Below are 22985 nucleotides of genomic sequence, written 5' to 3'. Positions count from 1 at the left end.
ACTTTGCATCGCAGTCAGAAAATGTACATTTACAAACTTATTTGCTGGGGTTCAGAAACCTGATAGCAGCCTGTTCCACTTACAATTCTGATCTACTGCACATATTTTAATTTAAAATGTAACATGTACTTATTTTTTGGGTATATTTCCTTCTGAAAATGTATCCTGATTTTTAAAGGAGCCTTATCATGCTGATTATCAGGTTTAATTATTGTATTGTGTGCCTCTACTGCAACATGTTTCCATGTTTTATTGTTCAAAAAGCTTTTTATTTCTCTCATACTGCCTGTGCTGCAGCACCTCTTTTCACCCTCTGTCTGAAACCAGAGCCCAGTCTGTTCTTGGGTTGGTTGGTAGGTCCCTCCCCTGAGCGTACAATGTGTCGAGCGCTAGCCATTAGAAGGAGGGAACTTTGGGATTGAAGCCTTCGCAGACCGTTTAATTGCACAAAAACCTTTATTCAGCCATCTATCTATCTTGTTGTCTTTCCTTATTTCTTCCCAAATCCATTTCATTCATCCGTTGGGTGGTCCCTTGGGCAGTGGACAAGGTGAAGGCCGCAGAGGAGGCAGGTTGAAGAGTTGACAGGGGTAAAGACACAGAAAAGATTAGAAGCAGGTTAAAGGGGGAGATCAGTAATGAAAAAGGGGAAGGCGTAGTGGAGAGGGAGTGAGGGATGAGTACAAAAACAGAGACAGATTGGTATACAGATAAACCAGCAGAGGCACGGCGTTAGGGAGGTGAGGACCGGGGGAAATTTGCAGGGAGGTCAAAAGAGGCGAAGTGTGGAGTTTCATTGTATTACCTTTTTTAATGAAGTATCACTTTGCAATAAATCCCCCAGCTGCAGTGAAAGAGTTCTTGTTAGCGTTCTTATCCCTATTGTTACAATTAATATGGTTATGCCAATACATGAAATGAAACCTGGACACCTCTCTAAACCAGATTTAGGTTAAGTCTAACCAATGCTGGCCTTCAGCACATTCTTTATATTGTGTAAGTAGCAACTCGTGATTTTGTATTAATCAATGTAGTGTTCTGTGGTATCTTTGCTTCACCAAGTAATAGATCATTACAATTGTCATGCATTCATTTTCTCTTTTTCTTAATAATTAGCTAATTGTTTCATTATCGTTGGACCAGACTGTCCAAGTTGAATGTTTCCCTTGCATATGCTACCTAATATGGGACAGTTTTACAGCACATGATTTATTGAATACCAGTACCAATAATTGGAGCCAATGCAGAATCTGGTGTGTTTTAATAGACCCATGGTTCCCATAGGTCTATTAAATCCTTAAAAAAAATTGAGAATATCAAGGACTTTGACCTTCTTTTGAACAGAGGTCCTTAAAAAGCCTTTAATTGAAACATTTAGAGCAAGATTAAAGTTGCAACAAAGAACAAAATGTTCTGCTTGATTCTTTAATGTATGCTAGTTCCATTACATACTTATGTACTCAGCGTTGTAACAGTTATCAATCTTGATCCTGGTTTCAATCTGTATGTGTTTTTGAACTTAAAAGGGTCCCTAGTATGCTGTTTGGGTTTATCTCTTTCCTGTAGGCTGTTATATAGGTTTGTGCTGTGCATCTAAATGATCTGTAAAGGCTTAAATCCCATCCCTATGTAACACTAGAACTTCTATTGGCACATTGTACGTGGCTAAGGGGTGGGACATCTCTAAGCGGTTGACCAATCAAAAATATCTTGCCAGCTAACCAATCAAAGCAGATGGGGTTCTGGTTTCAGACAGAGGGTGAAAAGAGGTGCTGCAGCACAAGCAATCTGAGAAAAAACATTAAAGCATGTAAACACGTCACAGTAGAGGCACAATATATCAAATGAACCTGAGAAGGAGCTTTATATGTCCTCTTTAGCTGAATTGGATCTGGAAAGTCCTTGAATGTGATGTTTATTGAAACTGTGAACTGTAAAAAGAAAAGTACATATAATTGATTGTAAGCTCTCCTGCTGCGATCTTTCTGGTTATTTATAGACCTGCCTTAAGCTGTTCTGCAAAGTGACATTTAAAGATGCATCAGGCAACTTCGTTAATATTTCGGCCGTGAAATCACAAAATTGCACACTCCATACTCATGTCCTTTAAATTCTCCCTCTCCCTTTTCTATTTCTAAATGTCACTCAGCCCTGTTTCCTGAAGTAATGTTCCACTTGTCTACTCGAGTCTCTTAGAGGAGCTAATAGCTGGCTTGACAGCATCGTTCAATACACAGCACACTTACTGCCCGGCCCCCTTATGACACAGCCATCCCAGCGTGCAATCAGACCCCCCCTCTCGCTCACTCCATCGCTCATCCCTGTCCTGTCACTCTCCAACTTTCAGGGTGGCTTCGTTTCTCACCCCTCACTAGATGTGTCGTCCCTCCCTCATTTTCCTTTTACCCTCCATCCTCCGTTTCCTAGCGCTCTTCTTTTTTTCCTCTACGTCCCTGAAGTGCTCAGTTCACCATTTCACCTTTCCTCTCTCATCTCCGTCCACTTGCTCAGATGAGGGTGTCAGGTCAGCAGTAATCAATGAAAGACTTGTCCAGGCTATGCTGAAATGAGTCAGCGTGAGTGCATGTGTGTGCGTCAGTATGTTTTCAGGTGTGCTCGAGCTTTGATGAGAACGTGAAGCAAATTAGCAATTTCATGGTTTGCATTTTCACTGCATTTCAATGTGTCTTTAAGCAAGTTAAAGCAAAATGCATCACACGCTGGTTAAGGCATGTGTGTGTGTGTGAATCAGGTAGTCAGTCCAGTCAATATTCTCAATCAATACCATAATAACTCCTTCTCCCTGTGGACGCTCAGAGCCTCGCACCAGACCAAGTTCAATTGTTTGTTCTGGGTGTCTTTCATCATCTGTCAACTGAGCCACAAGTCCCACGAAAACGCTATCTCTGCCAGATGGAGCTACATGAGAGCATGTGTGTGTGCTGTGTGTGTATTGTGGTGTGTACAATGTGAATGTGTGTGATCATACCAGAGATGAACGACCTCAAACTGGCATTTTGTCTCCATCCTGCTGCATCGCTGCATCTGTACCGATGACCCGCCCTGCTTCATTACATTGTTAATGACTCATCCTCGTTAATGATGTTTGCCGTCTCATGAGCAAAGAAATTAGCCAAACATTTGGAAGGGTGAGGGAGGGCGATGGAAGGGAGGGAAGGTTAGACAAAGGCTGAGAGAAAGGTAGAAATAAACAAAGGTTGGAGGGCTGTGGAGAAGGAGAAGGGAGACAAAGTTATAAAGTAAAGCGTGGATTTTTTTTGTTTTTTTAAAGACACATGAGGAAATACTTAGTAAAGGACACTTTCTAGGACATTCTCTCACGGCTGGAGGGCAAGGTACACAGGACCCAAAAGCAGAATATCCACATTCAAAAATACTTTTATTGCAAAAATTAGCAACAAGGCAAAAAACACAAAAATCCCTCTGAACAAAGAACCTTCCAACAACATCAAATAATCCCACAAAGACCAACAGAAAAACCAGAACCTAAATGCAAACAAACTAATCAACTGAACAAGACACAGGTGAGAGGGGAGGAGACAACACCGGGCACCAGGTGCACACAATCAGCAGAAACAGACGAGATGGGAGGGGAAACACAGAGACAGGAAACCAAAGACAGAAACAGACATGACAAAAATACAACACAGACAGATCGTAACACATACATCCTTATTGGTTATAATCATTTTCATGTCACATTTCAAATGCTGCCATTCATTCAACACCAGTTAACTGACAATACAATTACTGCAATATTAGCCTAACAATAGCCAGTGTTATTACGTATAATCCAAATAAAATGAGAAATGCAGTCAAATAAAAAAAAGGTGCATTTGTTTTATGGCAGATGAACACAAATTGAATTCATTAAATACAAAGAAAGATGGTTGTAGTAATTTATTTCTATCTGCCTCTTCATTCTCCCCACCATCAATCTGTCATTTGCAGCCCTAACCAGCTCTGAGTGCATGTGCATGCTATCTAATTCTTCTACTAATGAGATGTATCTGGTTATAAATGAACAGATGTTAGGAAAATATGGTTAGTCCATGTGAAGGCTCTCTCTACACACTTTTGTTCCCAGACTTAAACATTACAGAGTCCTTTAGTACAACAGAGGATAAGGGCTGTCACTCTTTTAACAAATCAAGCTTGTACAGGGCTTTCAAACTAAAAGCACACGTTTGAAATCAGAGAAAGGAGAAAAGCTGTTATTTCAAAAGAGGAGAAAGGAAGTACCTTTTAGTGCAGCTTTCCTAGTCAAGACCTGCACTGGAAAAGTAGACATTCAAGAGAATTAAAGCTACTATACTAAATGGCATTTAACAAAGTTAGCAAACATTTGTTAGCATTACCTTTGTCTAATTTTTCAGTATAAGGGTTGAAGATAAAAAAGGCCTCTACACACTTTACAAGTACAAGGCAGGGCTAGTTGTGCTGATACGCTGTACATTTTAAAATTCAATGGATCATAACAAACCTAATATTAAATGAATTTTTTATTTTTATTAGAAATTGACACTCTTTTGATGTAATTTTCTTCCATTATTTTGAATGTAGTATCACCTCCTCACAACTTATTTTTGGGAGAATTTGCTACAACCAGCTAGCTTACTGTGCTCTAAATTCAGTGTTTGATTTGTATCATGGTTTGCTCTGGAAGCGGCTAAAAGTCTCTAGCTTCATTCCCTTCTATAGGTGAGATAGAAGTGAAGTGAAAGCAATGACAGAAGCAGTAAGAGTAAGAAAGACAGTTGAGCGGGAAGATGAAGAAAAGAAGTGAAGGGGAAGATGAGGAGAGAGATGAAACAATAAATCTGAAGTTCAGCAAAGGGTGTGCTCTGAGGAACTCAAAAGTTCTGTGGAACAAAAAGTATGTATTTCCCCTGAGAGGCAGGCGCAGCTGATAGAGAGAGAGTAAAAGCAAGACAATTTTAAATTCTTTGGGCCACTTATTTTTGGAAAAGTTCAATCAAACCCTGGAGTGTTTGCACCGAAGGTTTAAAATTGTTAGGGGAGCCAAACAAATCAGTGTGACTCAGATGTGGTCTAAACAAGCACTTCTTGGTCAGCCTTTGGGAGCGCTGTAAATAGCCCGATTCTGACTAAAGCCTGGGGTGGTTCAATTGGAGGAGGACCAAACGGGAAGGGACTTGTGTGTTGACAGGATCAGATTGGCTTCATATTGTTGGCTGTTTTTTAACGCTCAGATTCAGAGTAGATCCATACAAGTTTTGGATTGAAACAAATCAATGTAAAGCTAAACTTTGCTGAACAAGGCACCTTTTGCCACAATTACATGTTAGTAGAGTGTAGAAGAGTCAAACAGTCAAAACAACTCAATAATGTGTTATATAAAGCATTGCACCTCTGCTAACATTAGCTGCCTGATTCCCCGTCAAGGTAGAATCAAGTAAGTACTTTTTTTTTATAAGAGTAAGATTACAATATTTTGTTTTTCAAAAGTTACTCACTGTGCTTCGGTTTTTGTCTCGAGGCCCACAAACATCCAATCAATTTTAAAGAACTACCGACTGCACCAAATAGGTGCACTTGAACACAGCACGCACCTTGCACATATTTTCCGCAGCAGTATACTGTATTTAGCATTCCAAAAGGGAAACTGGATGTCTTAGATTGCAGATATAAAAGCTGTTGTTATGATACAGACATTAAATCAGAACAGCGTTAGCAAACACCTTCACGCCACTCTCGCTAACAACTTAGCTTCCTTAATATGTCGTAGTAATATCAGAGAATTGGAATGATGTGAACAGAACATCTGTGTGTGACCTCTTGATTTGATCTGTTTTGTTGTTTTTCTCACTTCCGCTCTCTTCACATGCTCTGATTCCTTTGAGCTGAACAGATTAATTTCTGTTACCGACGGGTTTCTTCAACATCCCATGTATTGTGCCAGCTGTGAGTTCAACTTCCATTGCAACACATCGTGTAGCTCTACAACACAGCCCGTGTTCCAGGTTGATGATCACATTTTGATTGCATATTCAGTGACTAGATATAGCACATTCTCAGACATGGAATAATAATGTCCTTGTTTCCATGCCAGGGCAGGATTGTTTGCCGCAATTGTTTCAGCTCCCCATGGGGGCCTGAAGGGAGCCCGGGGAGAGTTAGGACTTTGACATGACTCTGCAAGGAGAGCTGAAGGACAGGACATGTGTCCCGACAGTCATTAGGCTGCCTCTGCCCCCACACACACTCCTCTTCTATAACTGTCTCACAGAGGTCTCCTCCCCAATCACAGAGGTCCCTCTCGTTCTCTCTGGCTTCTCCCTGTTTCTCCCATTGCATGCTAGATAAATGTTGTCCTCTGTCTCCGTCTCTCCCCTTTCCTTTCTCCCTCAACCCTCTCTGACCCTTACAGGATGTGTCATGGATGACTGATGGTCCGGCTCCATCCCCAGGCCCAGTCAGCCCTAATAAAAATAATAAACTCATATTACATTCATTCCTATGAGAATATCGGCGCAAGAACAGAGGAGGGAGCAAATACTTTGAAGGTTAAGAGTTAAAGAAACCTGACGGTAAATGAGTCGAGACGGCACAAAATGTATGGGGGGATAAAACGATAAAACGATAAATGATGAAGACAAGATAGAAAGTGATGACTCTAGGAGGAGTGATACATTTTCTTAGGACTCCTTCAGGGTATTGTGTTGGCATCAGGCCCCTGGCCTGGCAGATTACTAGTGGCTGCTTCAAGGTCTTTCTGCTCACTCTCTATGTCTCTCCAACAGGAAATGCTTTGACATTTTTGGAAATGTGCTGATATCTAATGAAAGTTATATAAGAAAGTTGATACCGCTTTCTAATGTCTAAACAATATGAAAATAGCTAGCTGGGCTCCGTCAAGAGGTGATTTATCTGTCTACCAGCGCTTAGGGGCGACTGTGGTTGGGAGGTGGTGGTGGGTTCGATCTCAATTAACCCCAAATGGCTCCCAATGGCATGGCCAACTGTGTGTGAATGTGTGTGAGAGTTAGCTTCATTGAGCAGGTGGCTACTTGTATGGCAGCCCCTGTCTCTGTATTAGTGGGTGTGAATGGATGAATGCTGACTTTGCAAAGCAGTTTCAGGAGTCATTCAGACTGGATAAGCGCTATATGAAAGAAATACCATTTACCATTGAAGCTTACTAACAAGTTATATTTTCTCTGTGTAAAAAATAAAAATAATTTTGGGGAGTTACTGTATACCCTACTCTACGTAGAGCTAAGAAACATCTACTTGTAGGTGTAATTGTTTCCTTTGGACAGAGCCTTGCTTGCTGTTTCTCCATGTTTCCAGTATTAATGCTATCCCAAATGTTGAAAAATGAATTTAAGAGAAAACCCCTTAATTATCTGTGTCCGCACACCTTCACCACATCTCTCTGTGCCTCCATTGCTCCAGTGTGAAGATGGTGATGCTGTGGACAGCCGGCGACGTCTTCAAGACCGTCTACTTTGTGATGAACGAGAGCCCGGCTCAGTTCTGGGTGTGCAGTTCGGTCCAGATCCTGATCGACGTGGCCATCCTGCTGCAGGTCATTTTTTACAGCCAAGACACACGGCCCAAGCTTGGCTGAGCACGACGGCAACTCAAGGCAGCGGAGAAACCAGGGCACGTGTGTACAATTTTAAAATGTTGATATTTGATGTATTTTTAATAAAACAATAGGTGCCACGTCAATGGAATTATAATGCTGGATATTTAGCATCAAGAAGTCAATATAGATTATTTTTTGTTTTCTATAATGGTTTTCCTTGAATCAGTGTACTTTATCATAAGGGAATCATGTAGACCCAATTTACCTTCAAATGCAATTAGGTAAAGCAGTTTAACCTTGATCAAACTACTTTTAGCCAAGCACAATGAACCACATATTTGCCTTTACATTTTTAAGATATTGCAGTATTTTTGTGCATTTGTTTGCACTCTTTATTTGTTCTCTGTTGAACATGTTCTATATCCTCAAGTGTAATGGACATGGAAACTGTGAGAGTGAAACATTATTCACACTGGCAGCTCTGTTCTGCTGTACTGGCAGCTGGAGCAGCCAGTCCCGCACTGGGTTCCACTTCCTGACTGATGAGCCTCCCTCTTTACACTCGACACCTCGCTGGACTGTTGTCATGATGCATAGTCTGTCAGGGTGTGGCTGTGGCATGCTTGCTGGTGTGTTCATGCAGCCCATATGGATTTCTGCCGTTGGCCAAACCAATGCTGCAGAATGTACACAAAATATTGTTAACTAAGCAAGACATCAATCTGGTGCTTTGTGGTTTAATTGACAAGCAATGCAGCTGTTTCTCCAAAGTATGGGAAGAAAAATGAACTACAGAAATGCTGCCATAAGAATGTTGCTGTAATGCTTTGATTCGTAACTCAGAAACGAAATATTTTGTAGATACCAAAGAACTCATACCTCAGATCCAAATATTTAAGGTAAAGTAACCATATTTGTGGCATTGTAATCTCTAACATGTCATCGCCCTATTACTTGTTTTTAGTGTCCCATCATCTGCCGATTCTTTTGCTCTTTAAAAATACTCTTATTCTTTGAGACTCTGAAACTGTGAAAAGATGACTGATGATGACAACTCTTATTCCCTACTGTGAAAATGTGTTTTGTACTACAAGAAATATACCTGTAGAGACTTTATGAAAATTATTAGGTCAGGGAGGAGGTGCTAAATCTTGTGTTTGACTTTCAAAAAACACAAGAACCTCCTAGGAAGTAAAACTATCTTTTTTTTAAGGGCTGGTAATGACTAACTTGTTACTATTGTCAGTGTGCCAATGAGCGACCTTGGCAGAGCTGCAAACTCTGAAGTACTCAACCAAGAATTAAGAAAATTAAGGAAAATACATGAAATGCCATTGTAACTTATGTATGACATCAGTTGTACAGTATGTCCCCATTGCACTTCACCTAACCAACACAATGCCTGAGTTGCATTGCACTGATGTAGCTAATTATTAAATAACTAACTATACCAAGGGAAGGCTTAAATTCAAGTATACATCCAGGGTGAGAAATATAAAAGATAATTCCATGCCCTACCAGAAAGTAAAACTACCCTCCCATTAGTCAAAATATGAAATACGCTCCCCATTTTATGACCCCCACTTACCCCCAAATAAATCCTGCAGAGTCCCTGAGATGAAAATATTTAGTTTCCCTCTCAAAGCATGTTTAGTCATTCCTAGATTGGCAATCTAAAGCTCTCATTTAACTAGAAATTCCCCATTAAACAGAGGACAGCTTATGTAATGCATGCAATTAAAGAAAACCAAAAAACCTTAATCATCTATTCCAGCCCTACAAAATGCTAAGAAAAATCATAAATATTTGATTCAGAAGAGCTGATTTTCATTTAAACACCAATTTATAATTATGGTTTCTTAAGGCGAGCTGTAGTTATTTCACATTTTTCTTCAGTTCCCTCTCAAAAATATTGATGCAGGAGGAAACAAATCTGTACCAGCAGCTGATCAGTAGTCAGTGCACGTTTCTGTTCGCCTCCCCCCAAGGCACAATTTAATTAAGTTGTAAGCTTTTTTTTACCAGCTTATCAATCCTTTGGTCACCTTTTTAACTTAGCAGGCAGTTTGTGTCCATCTGCTAACACCTACATATTCTGTTTGAATTACACACTGCAGTGGTTACCAGACAACCTCCTCCTGTAGCTGCCTGTATGCAATAGAAAACTGTTATGAAGTTGTTTCGCAGTACATTTCCGACACATCCTCAGGGTCAGCATGTAATAAACAATATCTACATGAAAGAGAATTTTGATAAAATGTTGAGTAAGGTTTCATCGTCTGACAAGTCTTCTAAATATAACAGTGATTGAGTTAGTATCATGATGCTTTCATATTACACTGGGTTTATGAGGTCTTGATTTTCAGTCAGTGTATGGGAATTGCGCTTTTTCAGGCGCTGGTTAGCTTAGCATAAGGTCTGGAAAAGAGTCCAGGCTCTGTCGAAAACATTTTAAAAGCACCTTCACAAAGTTACTGTTCCCTGACAGGATATAAATCAGCACAAAGCCCCCCTGTAGATTTGCTTTTTTTTTTGTAGTATGCTTGTTATGTTACTGTTGGACAGAGCCAGGTTAGCTCTTTCGCTTCATTATGCTAAGCTAAGCTAACTGACTGCTAGTTCTTGCTACTTCTTTGCCCTACACATGTAAGGGTGGTATTTTTCTTCTTATCTAACTTTCAGAACCAAAGTGAGTATTAATACGGTAAAATCAATCATTGTAAGGCATTTAATGTCACAGGATCATCTAAGATCATCTAAAAAGAGGAACACTCCCTTCTGTGATGGTGTATAGTTGTATCATCCAGATTTTTGTGTACACATGAAAACAACCCTTACTTATTGGGGATGTTATAATATGTTGGTGTTTAGTGTCGATGGATGCACCTCAATCAGTGTTTTTCTGTTGGTGCTTTCAAACATGTCAAATATTTGTAGGATCTGTGTAAATGAAATGTATTTGATCCAGGCAATAGATTTTAGCTGTGTGACCTTCCATTGTAGGTAAACATGCATTCTCCAACTCTGTTTATCTTCTATTACATTTGTATAGAAAGCTTTATGTGTCTTATCTCCTATACCCAGCCTACCACAGTTGTATTAAAACTGCATTATGTCCGTATTCTATTAGCTCTTATCACCAGATGTGTATCGTAATGTTGTCCCTCTCTCAGGCCTCAGTACTGCCCCCTCCTAGGATTTAGTTTAACATTTGGGCTCCTCATGGCATTTTCCTCTCAAGGACATTGTGATAGATTACCATAGTGCCCTGCTGTGGTAATCCCACCACCAAACTCACATTATGGTCAACGTTTGTGTGTCCTTACCATTGGAACACTGTTAAGAAATGTGTGTTTTGTTGTTTTCTGAGGTGGGAGGGACTGTTACTTCTACCAGATGCAATATATATATTTCATTTAACATGAAACAGAAAAAAAAAAAAGTCCATTGAATGACTTTTGAGAATTTTAGTTACTTTTTTTTCTGTGATGTCTTACTTTTCTTTTACAGGAAACCAAAAAGTCATGGTTCTCTTTTAGTGCATTTAAAAGTGTATCAGATCATTTAAATGTTATATAACATTATGATGGTAATGTGATGTACAAGGTCTGCTGCTATCACACATTTCAATTGTATGTAAGTGAAATATTTATTATGATATTTTCTCAAATATAATTTATATTTCACAAAATGGTTTTGGTGTTGTTACTGTCTCCTGTGGATCCTTCAAACCGTTTTTTTAAGATAAGGTCATAAAATCTGTGATATAAATGTTGTGTGGCCTCCAGAGTCCACTTCTTTCCTTTTCTTGTGATTTTCTCACCAAAGAAAAGGATAAAAGAGGTATACAAAACAGTCCAGATGATGCTTGGATAAAGACAGTTGGTCAGGGGATTTCAGAGACGATATACAGCCCCTCTGTTATTTCTTATGATCTGGAAGAATAATCTGGATAAATGTCTTTAGCCCTGAGCCGCACTGGCCAATATGTGACATGAAGAAGATGAGCAGACTTGCAATTTAGTGCCTGGATGAAAGATGAAAAGAATATTGTATAAGTGACGTGTGTGTTTAAATGTGGGAATTTAACTAAAGCAATGACCGGAACAGATAACTGTTTTACACAATGATGTGAAAATTAACAATCCTAAACAAATGGGGCGAAGCCAAACTCAAACTATATACTGCGTATAATAAACATATTAAGAAACACGTGAGTTGTGTGACTGAAATACAGATAAAGTCAAATAGTGACATTTACATAAAAATGTGTTTTTAAACAGTCGTATGCACTTTCAACCATAACAATGGGACACAGTTAATTGCCTTTGCCATGTAATGACGTTTTAAATATGACAGTTATGAGAAGGTAGCAAGACAAATATACATATATACACACAAATATTCGTTCTAATTTGCATTTATTTTGCCTGTGGAAAGAGTGTAACAAAAGATATGTCCCAAAAATGTCTTCAAAAAGCATCTGAAAAAATTCCAGCAACCCTGAAAACATTTCTTGGAGCTTGTTAAGACAAATATTGACCCTGACAAAGAAAAAGGGTAAGCTGCTGCTTTAAGGATTTCTAGCCTCATGAACTTCTCATTTGAACTAAATCAACCAGGGATATAGGCTTGAGGTCCTTTAAGGGTGCAACTGTTTGATTATGCCTGTTCATCAACTGTGTACAACATTTCCCACTGCAGCTATCATCCAGAGCTGTGATACAGTGCGCCTGCTGTCCTGGGAGAACCTTGACTTCCTCTACTTGAATAGATTGAGTCTACCTGCGAATAAATCAAGAAAAGAAAAGTCTGACTTTGCTGGACACACAAGGGGAAAAATGATGAGTGGGGGATAATTTAGACGTGCTGCTTTCTAGGTAACGCATCATCACAGGGAGCAGAGCAAAGCTGCAGTGCAGTGAGGAAAGTTAAATATTAAAATGGATGCAGTAGATAATGTGAGGCTCCCTATGGTTTATAGATGAGTTGGATAAGGACAGACTGCTGCACCTGTTGGTGGCTTCACTAGACCTGGCGTAAAAATCCATTAGTAATAAGGCCACTCTGATGTACCTGACATACCTGTATCACACGGTGATCGCTGTTCTGTTCTGCCCACAAAGACAGGACTTCTCCTTGTGATATATATTCTGGATATTTCACAGTGAATGTTCATAATGGTGCTGCTTGGCTGCCTGCCATGGCCTACCTTCCCTTCTCTCGCTCCACCCATCCATCAGCGCTGCGCCGACATGTCCGTCCATACAGTGGCTTGTTTTAATGATTGATGAGGTGAGCTAAAATAGTCCACCTGCACTTCGGCTCTGTGATGTGCCGCACTCTCCCGCCACGCTCCATGTATTAATAAGAGAGTGTCGTCATGTAGTTCAAGTGAGTCATGCTCACTTTTTCACTGTTCCAGTCTTAGTTTATAACAAACAAATATTCAGCAGACTTTGTATACTATTGTTGGCCTGCTCTATGATGGTTCTTTGCGATTAGAAAAATATTGTGTGCAGCGGTTTGGTTTCATGAGTTAAACAAAAGAAGGTATATACTGGTTGAGCAAAGGACAAAACAGGAGTTAAAAGTTTATCATCTTTTTCATAATAATGTTATCATTTGAATGTTAGCAATGTTAGCGATAATGCTTAAAGGCACATCAAATCTGCATTATAAGTCACAAATATAGACCGTTAGTTGTTAGTTCTAGCGTCGCTTCAGAAGAATGTTATGTACAGAAAACTTTTACCAAGTAGAAGTGAATGAATCAAATTGAGATTAAAAGTGTGGGAAATTAAGCTATTTCAGTTATAATAAACACTTAAGAATCACAGCTAAATTGTTCAATTAAACAATGCTCAATTAAATCTGACAAAACCTTCCCTGACCCTCATATAATTTAACACACTTAATTAGACCCTCCAGAAAAACACGGACAAAAATCCTTGATTATGCGGGCTAAAATCCTTGATTATGCGGGCTAAAATCCTTGATTATGCGGGCTAAAATCCTTGATTATGCGATTAAACATACAGGGATTTTATGTGATTTTATGCGGTGAAATTGCGAAATATGCGGAAAGTTGCGAAAAATAATAGATTTTTTTTTTAAATATTGGGCTGTCTTATATTCTCTCTCACACAAAACCTGCCACTAACATTAAACCCCTTTCCTATTCAATTAAACACATTCAATGTTTATTTATTGTAAAAGCAATTGGGCTATTTTAATCACTCTCTCTCACACACACACACACACACACACACACACACACACACACACACACACACACACACACACACACACACACACACACACACACACACAAACACACACACACACACACCCTGTTGGAGATTTGCAGGATGTTTAAAACCAACCTCGTCTCCGCGTGTCGTTTGATAAGCTGGGTGAATTCGTAAAAAGGAAGGGATTAAGAAACACCAGAATACAAGTTAAACAATAATCTTGCTTTAATGATAAAGACTAACAATACAAATACAAAGAAATCACGAAGCACTCTGCAGAGTACTCCGGGCTCAGGTTCTACCACCGTGTGAGACAGGTCTCAGGAACGGCCGGTGAAAAACAAGAGCGCGAACCAAAGGAAAACACAGGCTTTCATACTAAAACACAGGAGGAGGTGTGTGCCTGCTTTCCCCCAGAGGTCATCTTATTGGGAGAGACCAACACATGGCCTGTCGCACCCAATCAGTGCGACACAGCAGAAGAAACCCGGAAACAAAAAGTCTCTTTCAGTTTGACGAAGACCAGACACCTTTTGGTGTCTGGTACGAACCGGCTCTCAACAACAAGTTTCCTTATCTTATTTCACCTCTTGTAGCCAGCACACACACATCCCCTTTATGGCCCTTTGTCCCTGAGTCCATCTTCCCGCCTCAGGCTGCCACACACAAGTTAAAAGTATGTTTTAAGATATAGTTGTTATAGTTGGCTAAATATACGTAATACATGTTAATTACTTTCATATCAATAACAACGAGGAACACATTACCTATGCTCTTAAGCAGTATCAGAGATGCTTTTCAAATAGTCAAACTTCACACAGGCCTAATATAGAGAACACACTCATTTGTCCTGCAGCCTTTCCATTTGTTTGAGCTATTGTTCACATCTTTACTTCAAATAAAAGGTTTCACATTGCATATTTCCAGCTTCCTTTACACATACTGTTATTATTAATACAAAGTAACTAACCACACACATCTATTGAAAACAAGTCGATTTCCCTGATAATTGACATGCTGAAACTCTTCGGAATGTGTCCCCTCCCCCAACTCTCTCGTCCCTGTCATAAAAAACTGCTTCCATTTCATATAGAGTAATAAAAGATGTTTAAGCTAATTTCTCCACAATGTTTGTAGCCATTTAGTACCCACACATGAAAGAATAAGAACAGAGGTATAGTTGACCAGTAATCATGTAGCACATATATTTACTGCAATGAAAACACACACACATTTGCTCCAAGCATGTGTAACGCACACCCTTCTTTTACGAGGGAAACATTCCAGCGTCCTGGCACTATCTCCAAATAAGGGTGTCCCCTGCTCACCTCTCTCTCTAAACACAAGGACTTCACCTCAATATATTGGGGGAGGGAAAAGATACTTTGTCCCTTCTAATTTAACACACATGAATATATATAAGGTGACATTGAAAGGAATATACCAGATTGAACTTTCCTGCCATAACACGTTACTTTAATCCTTCAAATAATTCAAATAATCCTTCAACCCACACACACACACACACACACACACACACACACACACACACACACACACACACACACACACACACATACACACGCACACACGCGCGCGCACAGACACTTCTCCGCCTCATTCTGTTTCATTTACTCGTTCGTTACCTGACCAGCTTCAATCTTGTACTCACATCGTTTCTTGTAGCCCTCGAAAGGGTTTTGGAGGTTGATGCCTCGGTGAACGTGAGTTGTTTGGCTTTCTTGTCTGCAGCAGCAGAAAGCATTATAGAATGTTTGAATGAATCAAAGTGGGTCGTCACCGTCAACTTTCTCTTATGCTCCAACACACAGTTGCACGGGGTGCAGAATAGTTTCCCCCCACTTTCGTGCAAGACATCGGGGTACTGCTTTGCCCGGTCTTTAGCAGAAATGTTCGTCGGTAAATGAGATGGATCAGATTTTTTCATCTTGGTGTTTTCTCTCTCGTGTGAGTTCCACACGTTCACTCTACGGTGTTGTTTACCTTCTGTGATGCGCGAGCTGATGACGTCACGTCATCATCATCACTACTTCACGAGTTAACTGTTTTTTTTCTCAACTTTGTGTGGAAAAATGCGGGGATTATGCGGCCTTTTGATAAATATGCGGCCTTTTAAAAATCTGCGCCATTTTGCTGATTATGTGGTAAATTCTGCATTTTTCTGGAGGGTCTACTTAATACAGCTTTCACCACCAATGCCAACCGGTCCATATACAGCTTTACTGAAATGTAAATCCTAATTGGCCTTCAACATCTACATCTGTAGTAAAGCTATTTATTTTAAATATTTCCATAGTTACATAACCCTGTGCCCTATAATTACAGCACCCAAATGTGCATGTTTTAGAAACCTCAATACAACCTAATCCCTGTAAGGGCAAACTGCATCACCCCCATCACCCCCCCTCTTTTCAAACTTTCCAGAAACTGCTTTCTTCCTTCCATGTTTTGTTATCACATAGACATAGGGCCATCCATTTGACCCCTTTAATGAAGGCAGAATCACCAAAAATAAAAGGAGAAACGAGTGGGTGAGATTGGTATGGAGATAGATCAAACTCATTTTATTGTTGCGACACAGGCAGATGGTCTTATAATAAAGGGCCTAGGTTAGAAGAAGAGCCACTCTAAAAGCTCCTCAACTGGAGAGCCTGAGAAAATTGATCTTTTATCTTGTCATCAAAACTAATAAAAAACATTTCAAAGCTCATTTTGAGTGGAAACTATTTCTGAGACTGACCTTCGACCCTCCTTTATGGTTAATCAATTGGTGAAGGGGCACAGAGAGGAGCAGATGGTGATGTTTCTTTGCCTTCCAGGCGCACGTTAGAGCCCTGAGATGAAGAGGGGAAAACAGGAGAGGAAATAAATGTACAGCACTGTGAAGTTTATATTATGACTGTAATTGCAGTGTTAGAGAGGGAGAGAGAATGAAAGCAGAAGATGTAAAGCGAAGATAAGGCAGCGGAGGGAGAGGAAAAGTTTAAATTCTGTGATGAAAGGAAGCTAAATACAGTTAAGTACTGGACTTATTAAGCACATTTTTTCAAGTTCATATTTGTATGTTGTGCCTCTACTATGACATGTCTCCATGCTTTAATGTTCAAAGAGTGCTTTATTTGTCTCATACTGCCTGTGCTGCAGCACCTCTCTTCACCCTCGGTGCTAGCCAATAGAAATGTGTTACATAGTAATGTCATTATGTTAAGGAAGTAAATAAAGGAGTCCAATGGAGGCATTTTGGGGGTGGGGGGGGGGGGGGGTTGTGTAGGAGAGAATGTTGGGATTTTAGCCTGTACAGACCGTTTACATGCACAAGAACCTAAAAAAACACATTACAGGAAAGGGAAAACCCCAAAACGCATAAAAGGGGCTCCAGTTTACCCTCTTTATAAAGTAATTTAAATAACCCTGCATTAACCAGCTGCAACAGTAAGGTGATAAAAACAATAATGCCTCACTGAAAATGAACTTATACCACACCATTTGTAATTCTTAAAAGGGCCTTTGTGCGTAATGATTGCTTTTAGCTTGAGCAATTTAAGTAGGCTATATTTCAAAGCTAATCTTTTAGTACAGGGGTGGGGAACCTCCGGCCTCCGGGCCGTATACGGCCCGCGAGACCATTTGGTACGGCCCTCGGGGTAATTTATAAACACACGCAAAAAAGAAAAAAATTCAAGAAATCTAGACCGCAAAATAATTAAATAAGCTTGTTTTTCCTGGCCAAGGTCAGGGTCCTTGAACACAACACGAGCCTAACGTGTCATCACGTGGTATATGTCTCGTCTGACTGGAGTGTAGTTCTAACGGAGAGCACCAGAATGCGGCTCCGGGCCGGGACTTCACAAATTGCAATACCCATAAGGAGCTGTACACATGCCGCAGTTTTTGCGTGGCTGTGTCTTTAGTTGAAAGCCCAGTGGCGATCTGTCATACTGATCATACAGTCAATAACGTTGTTGTTATTAGCATCTGGTTAGCTAGCTATGCTAACGAATATAAGAAGCTTTTTCTCCAACCAGTGAGGTAAAGGCACATCTTTATATGATCATTATAGTTATAGAAAAATAAGAGAATAAAGTAAACATTTATACAATACTAATATGACAGTAAAAAAAAGTTGTTATTAATAAACAAGAATACAGTTTAAAAGGGAATTGATTTGTAAAATATCCATACAGAAACAAATCCGCTTACAGTTCTGTTTCATATGGGTGTTGAGAGATGTATCCATAGATCTCTTCATGTTGCTCTCAAAGTGCACCAGATTGATGCTTTTAACTTCAACATTTAAAAAAAGTATTCATGGTGGTGCATGCCCCCAAACCCCCCTAGATGAGGTTAGATCCGCCCCCCCCCCTCAATAATTTGTACGGCCCTCGAAGGATGTTGTAAAAATTGAAATGGCCCTTGAGAGGAAAAAGGTTCCCCACCCCTGTTTTAGTACATTAAAAAAATGCAATGCAAGACTTTTACTTTGATCAGAGTAAATCTTCACTGTTGTATGGTTACTTTGCTTTTAAGTAGAACATCTGAGTATTTCTTCCGCCTCTATGTAACTCAGACTGAATGCTTTTGGGATATGCAGTACAGCCAGATGGCTCTGAGCTCCGAGCAGTCTCATGGTCCCACAGCGCGGGACATTCTGCCCCCCCCCCCCCAGGCAAGAAATGACAGGCCGGGCAAAGGCACAGTGGGAGAGGATCAAACTTCTGAGGAGGGAAGAGGTTTTTCCTAGGTCAAGGACTACGGAAAACAGAAAGGTGCAGGGTAAGCGAGCAAGAAAAATAGTTGTTTTGAAGTGGACCTGCGTGCACTTTTCTTTGTTTCATTTTATTTGGTTGTTGAACCAATAAAAGAACCAACAAATGCAAGATGGTAAAAATGTCGCTTAAGATTTTTAAAAGCATGTTACGTAACATATGTGAAGTCACAGCTATGAAAATACATGACTTAATATGCCTGCTTCAAGCTTCAGGAACCTTGTGCATCTATCATTTGGAAGGGCAGTGTGGGGAATAAAGAATTGTTTTCTCGCCACGCTATATGGAACAAGTCCATTAGCTGATCAAAGTAATGAGAATCCATCAGAAGGAGAATTATTCTGCACACCTCTGTAAGATATTCCTGCCCTCTATGCATTTTATATGGATATATAAGTTTTTCTTCCTCCTCACAAAGAAGGGGCAGTGACGTGTTAGCCGTCTGTTGTTCCCGCTTTTCGTTTGATTACATTTTTTGTAGCTATTCAGATTGTAGTTTAAGCAAATATGCCTAAAGTGCGATGTGTAGGACGTGGTCAGAATGTTTGTTTAAAACATTCGAACAGCATCTACATTATGAGGATTATATAGATGAAAAATGCTTGCTGATCAGTGTGGTTTTGGGGATGCCGGAGGTGTTTACCATTTGTATCATCGTAACAAGGTATTATTTTGACCAATTTTCTGATTTTCAGCAGTTTGTCTTGTTATAGCCCTGATCTAAGATAGCCGTGTTTTAATTTTTTCTGTGATGGACTGAGGACTGCACATTCACATTGCATGGTATGGTGGCCCACAAGTGCCAATGTGCAACAATGGCCCAAAACACGCTGTAGCTTCAGAAACAACGTTAATAGAAACACACAATTGCGACCACAAAACATGCAAATCCAGAAACATCTTCACTAACTTGACAATAAATGCGCAGCATTTAGAAAACATTCACCAACTTGAGGAGCGTTGACTAAAAGCTCCAGGTGCGGAAGGCTTGTTGACGTTGGGGATAACATAAGTTTCTCATAATATCGGATATAGGAATCATGTGATGACGTTTAAAAAAAGCTAAGATTTACATTTTGCCATATTTAATATCCCCGAACGTCTGTGTGTTTCCGTTGTGTTTTGAGCTTCCTGCAGTGTTTCGTTTATGCAGCACTTTGAGTAAACCCTGCGCATGTGTGTGCAAGTTGGTACATTTTCTTAATGCTGTGCATATATGTGTTGAGTATGTGAAGATGTTGTTATTGCATCTTTGAAGCTACAATAATAACTAATTTAATAATAACAATAGATCCTTAAATGGTGTACGATTAACACTTTCCAGTTTGGCTTTGGTCTGAGTATGTGACATAATATAGAGAAAGTTAATGGCTAAATGCAATTATCAACAATTTGCTAATCAAGCAAATATCTTAAGAAAAAATTCCAAAGATTTTGTGATCATGTTTCACTTCGGAACTAAATGTTAAAATGTCCAGATTGTCTTAGTCCCCTCTGGGAGAAAAACAAAATATATTTGGTTTCCACTCTTAGTAGTCAAAACAAGACATTTGTAAATGTCATCTTCGGCTTTTGGATGTTGCGATTTACGATCCTCTGACATTTCATAGAATTGGGGGGGGGGGGTCAATCCTACCAGGGAGCTAGAATCACACTGAGATCAGAGCTGAGCATCGCTGGACATACATCACATCGTGAGCGTATAAAGGACATGCAGCACCTGCATAGCAGAAGCTCACCTGAGTTATAGTGAGATGAGATGCTGCTGCAATATGTCCTGCAATCGAAAGGGTGTGTTTAGAGCCACTAACTGAAGTCTCCTTGAGGATAAACAAGCTAAGTTGCCCCTACTTCACCTACAAGTCCCTGATGGAGTTGTTCTTTTGCTTTCACAGACCTCTCCCATCTAAAGTCCACAGATGGACAGGCAGCTCTTTCTACATCAGATGATTCTCCCTCAGGTTTATTTTAGAATCATTAGTTCTCTCTGTCTGTGAAGTTGTGCCAGTTTTTCTGTCTGGAATGACTGTGAATCACACGTGTGTGTATATGTGTGGGTGTTCAGGGTGCATGCTGTCTATCATGAAAGATAATCCAGCACAGCAAAGTGTCATGTAACGTGGGACGAGGACATTAGTTGCTGTTGTCAGAGTGGAGCCAGACGACATGCCCGCAGGCTGGTAAACAGATAAGCAACGACAGAGGCTCCACTGTAAGGAAGGATGACAGGAAAAATATCCAAGCTATGGTGGAAATAATTCAACTTGCACGGAATATCAGCTCAGCAGGGTTGACTGCATGAGAACAATGTCTTTCACAGAGAAAGTGCAACATTGACTTCAATACACTTTCTTCTGAGTATTTTACTCTTTCACACATCCCACAAAACTGTGACTCAGGCTCCTCCACAAAGCTCCAAAAGCTCAAAACAAAACAAAAAACTAACACAAAGTCAGGGACTCAAAAAAAGGCCAGATTGCAAGATTAATAACAAAACATTGGCACTAAATGGTAAGAATAAATGTCATTGAACATAATTCTGTGTTTTTCAAGATTGCTAATAAGGATGTTCTTGCCTGGTAAATGGGTAGAATAGATGGTTTGAACAATGCTGATGAAACAATTAGTTGATAAATTACAATTGTGATAGTCAATTCAGTTTTTTAAAGGTAACCCCCGAGATTTACACAAAATATAAATGTATGTTATCAGAATTTGTTTTTGTTAAAGAGCCCCTATTGTGCTTTTTTTGGTTTTCCCTTTCCTGTAGTGTGTTATGGTTTTAGTGCATGTAAATGGTCTGCAAAAGCTAAAAACCCAAAGTTCACACCAAAGGGAGTTTCTATCCCACACACTCCCCCCCTGCCTGAAAAGCGTAGATTGGACTCCTTTGTTTACTTCAGTAATATAGTGACATCACTATGAAACACCTGCGCTTCTTTTGGGTATTGCTCCCAAACATTGTACGTGATAGGCTAAGGGGCGGGACATCTCTAAGCGGTTGACAAGTCACAACAGAGCCGGCCAGTTAACCAATCAGAGCAGACTGGACTCTGGTTTCAGACAGAGGGTGAAAAGAGGTGCTGCAGCACAGTCAGTATGAGAAAAATAAAGACTTTTTTGAGCATTTAAGCATGGAGACCTTTCATAGTAATGGCACAAAATACAATTATGAACCTTAAAATGAGCATAATATGGCCTCTACAAAAGTTATTTTGTGTAAAATTAAAACATTAAAAAAATTCCCTTCAACAAATGAATCAAGAAAGGATCCACAATTTATATCATTGTGATAATGAAAATAATCATCGGATTTAAAGAGGGACTTTATTATTTGTCAGGCATCTAAAAGTCATCCAAAAAGCTCCAAAAAGGTGACACTCACATGATGACAGCTTTTTGTGTCACTTCTTTTACACACTGCCATTTCTCTCTCCACAGCGGCCTTAAATCATAAGTTAGTTTAATAAAAGGGAGTTTTGCCCGTGAAAGGGTTTATCCACCTGGTCCTGGCTTGCCCCCAATTCGAATCAGAATTGCATTTTGTGTTGTCCCATATGTTCCCCGGCTCAGAGAGGTGTGTGTGTTATTGTGTGTGTAAGTGTTTGCAGTGCCCTTTTACCGCCGCAGCACTCTGCTTCTTTCTCTCCTCTACTCGCTAGTTGGCATGTAAGGTCACACTCATATAAACACATCTAGTCACACACACACACACACACACACACACACACACACACACACACACACACACACACACACACACACACACACACACACACACACACACACACACACACACACACACACACACACACACACACACACACACACACCAGCAGTTTTTTTCTTTTTAAGACAAAGTGCCTCAGCAAAAGCAGCAGACAGCAAAGCTTCACTGAAACCTCAGCGGCATATTTAACATAAATTCCTCTGTCCTCTCTCAGCCATTCACTGGTTAGTGTGACATCAAGACGGCCGAAAAAAGCTCACTCTCGGCTGTCACTCTCGCACAGCCAATTCCTCCATTCCCTCAGCAATTAGCTCAGGATTAGATTGAGGTCAATACTCTCAACTCTATTTCATACCCATTCTGTGTAAAGTTTCAATCAATTCCAATTGCTTTCCTTCTTTCTTTTTCTACCTTTCTCAGGGTTTTTTTCATGCCTCATTTTTGACTCAAATTAAAGCTTCTCTTATCCGGCAGTTAAACTGAACACTGGGACTTTATCGGAGCTTCTCGGACTATTAATCTGCTCTCGTGTGAGGTAATTATAACGTCTTTACAGGGAACAAAGTTTATTACACAAAGGTGACGCACGAACCACTGAATGCCATCACTAGCAACCATCTATTGGACACGGGATGTAA

The 22985-nt window shown here is 40.0% G+C and overlaps 1 protein-coding gene across 1 annotated transcript in view; it reads left to right on the top strand.

Annotated features, from left to right (window-relative positions):
• Positions 1-11352, top strand: part of LOC307039934 (solute carrier family 66 member 2) — a 57010-nt gene extending 45658 nt beyond the window's left edge. Inside the window, exon 5 of the mRNA XM_079682388.1 lies at positions 7441-11352. Within this exon, the coding sequence (XP_079538514.1) occupies positions 7441-7615 (175 nt within the window). The 3' untranslated portion in view covers positions 7616-11352. The remainder of the gene's footprint in view (positions 1-7440) is intronic.
• The last annotated feature ends 11633 nt before the right edge of the window (positions 11353-22985 follow it).

This window comes from Notothenia rossii, assembly GCF_949606895.1.
Source record: "Notothenia rossii genome assembly, chromosome: 5".
In the NCBI taxonomy this organism is placed as follows: Eukaryota; Metazoa; Chordata; class Actinopteri; order Perciformes; family Nototheniidae; genus Notothenia; species Notothenia rossii.
This window is presented reverse-complemented; position numbering and strand designations above follow the sequence as displayed.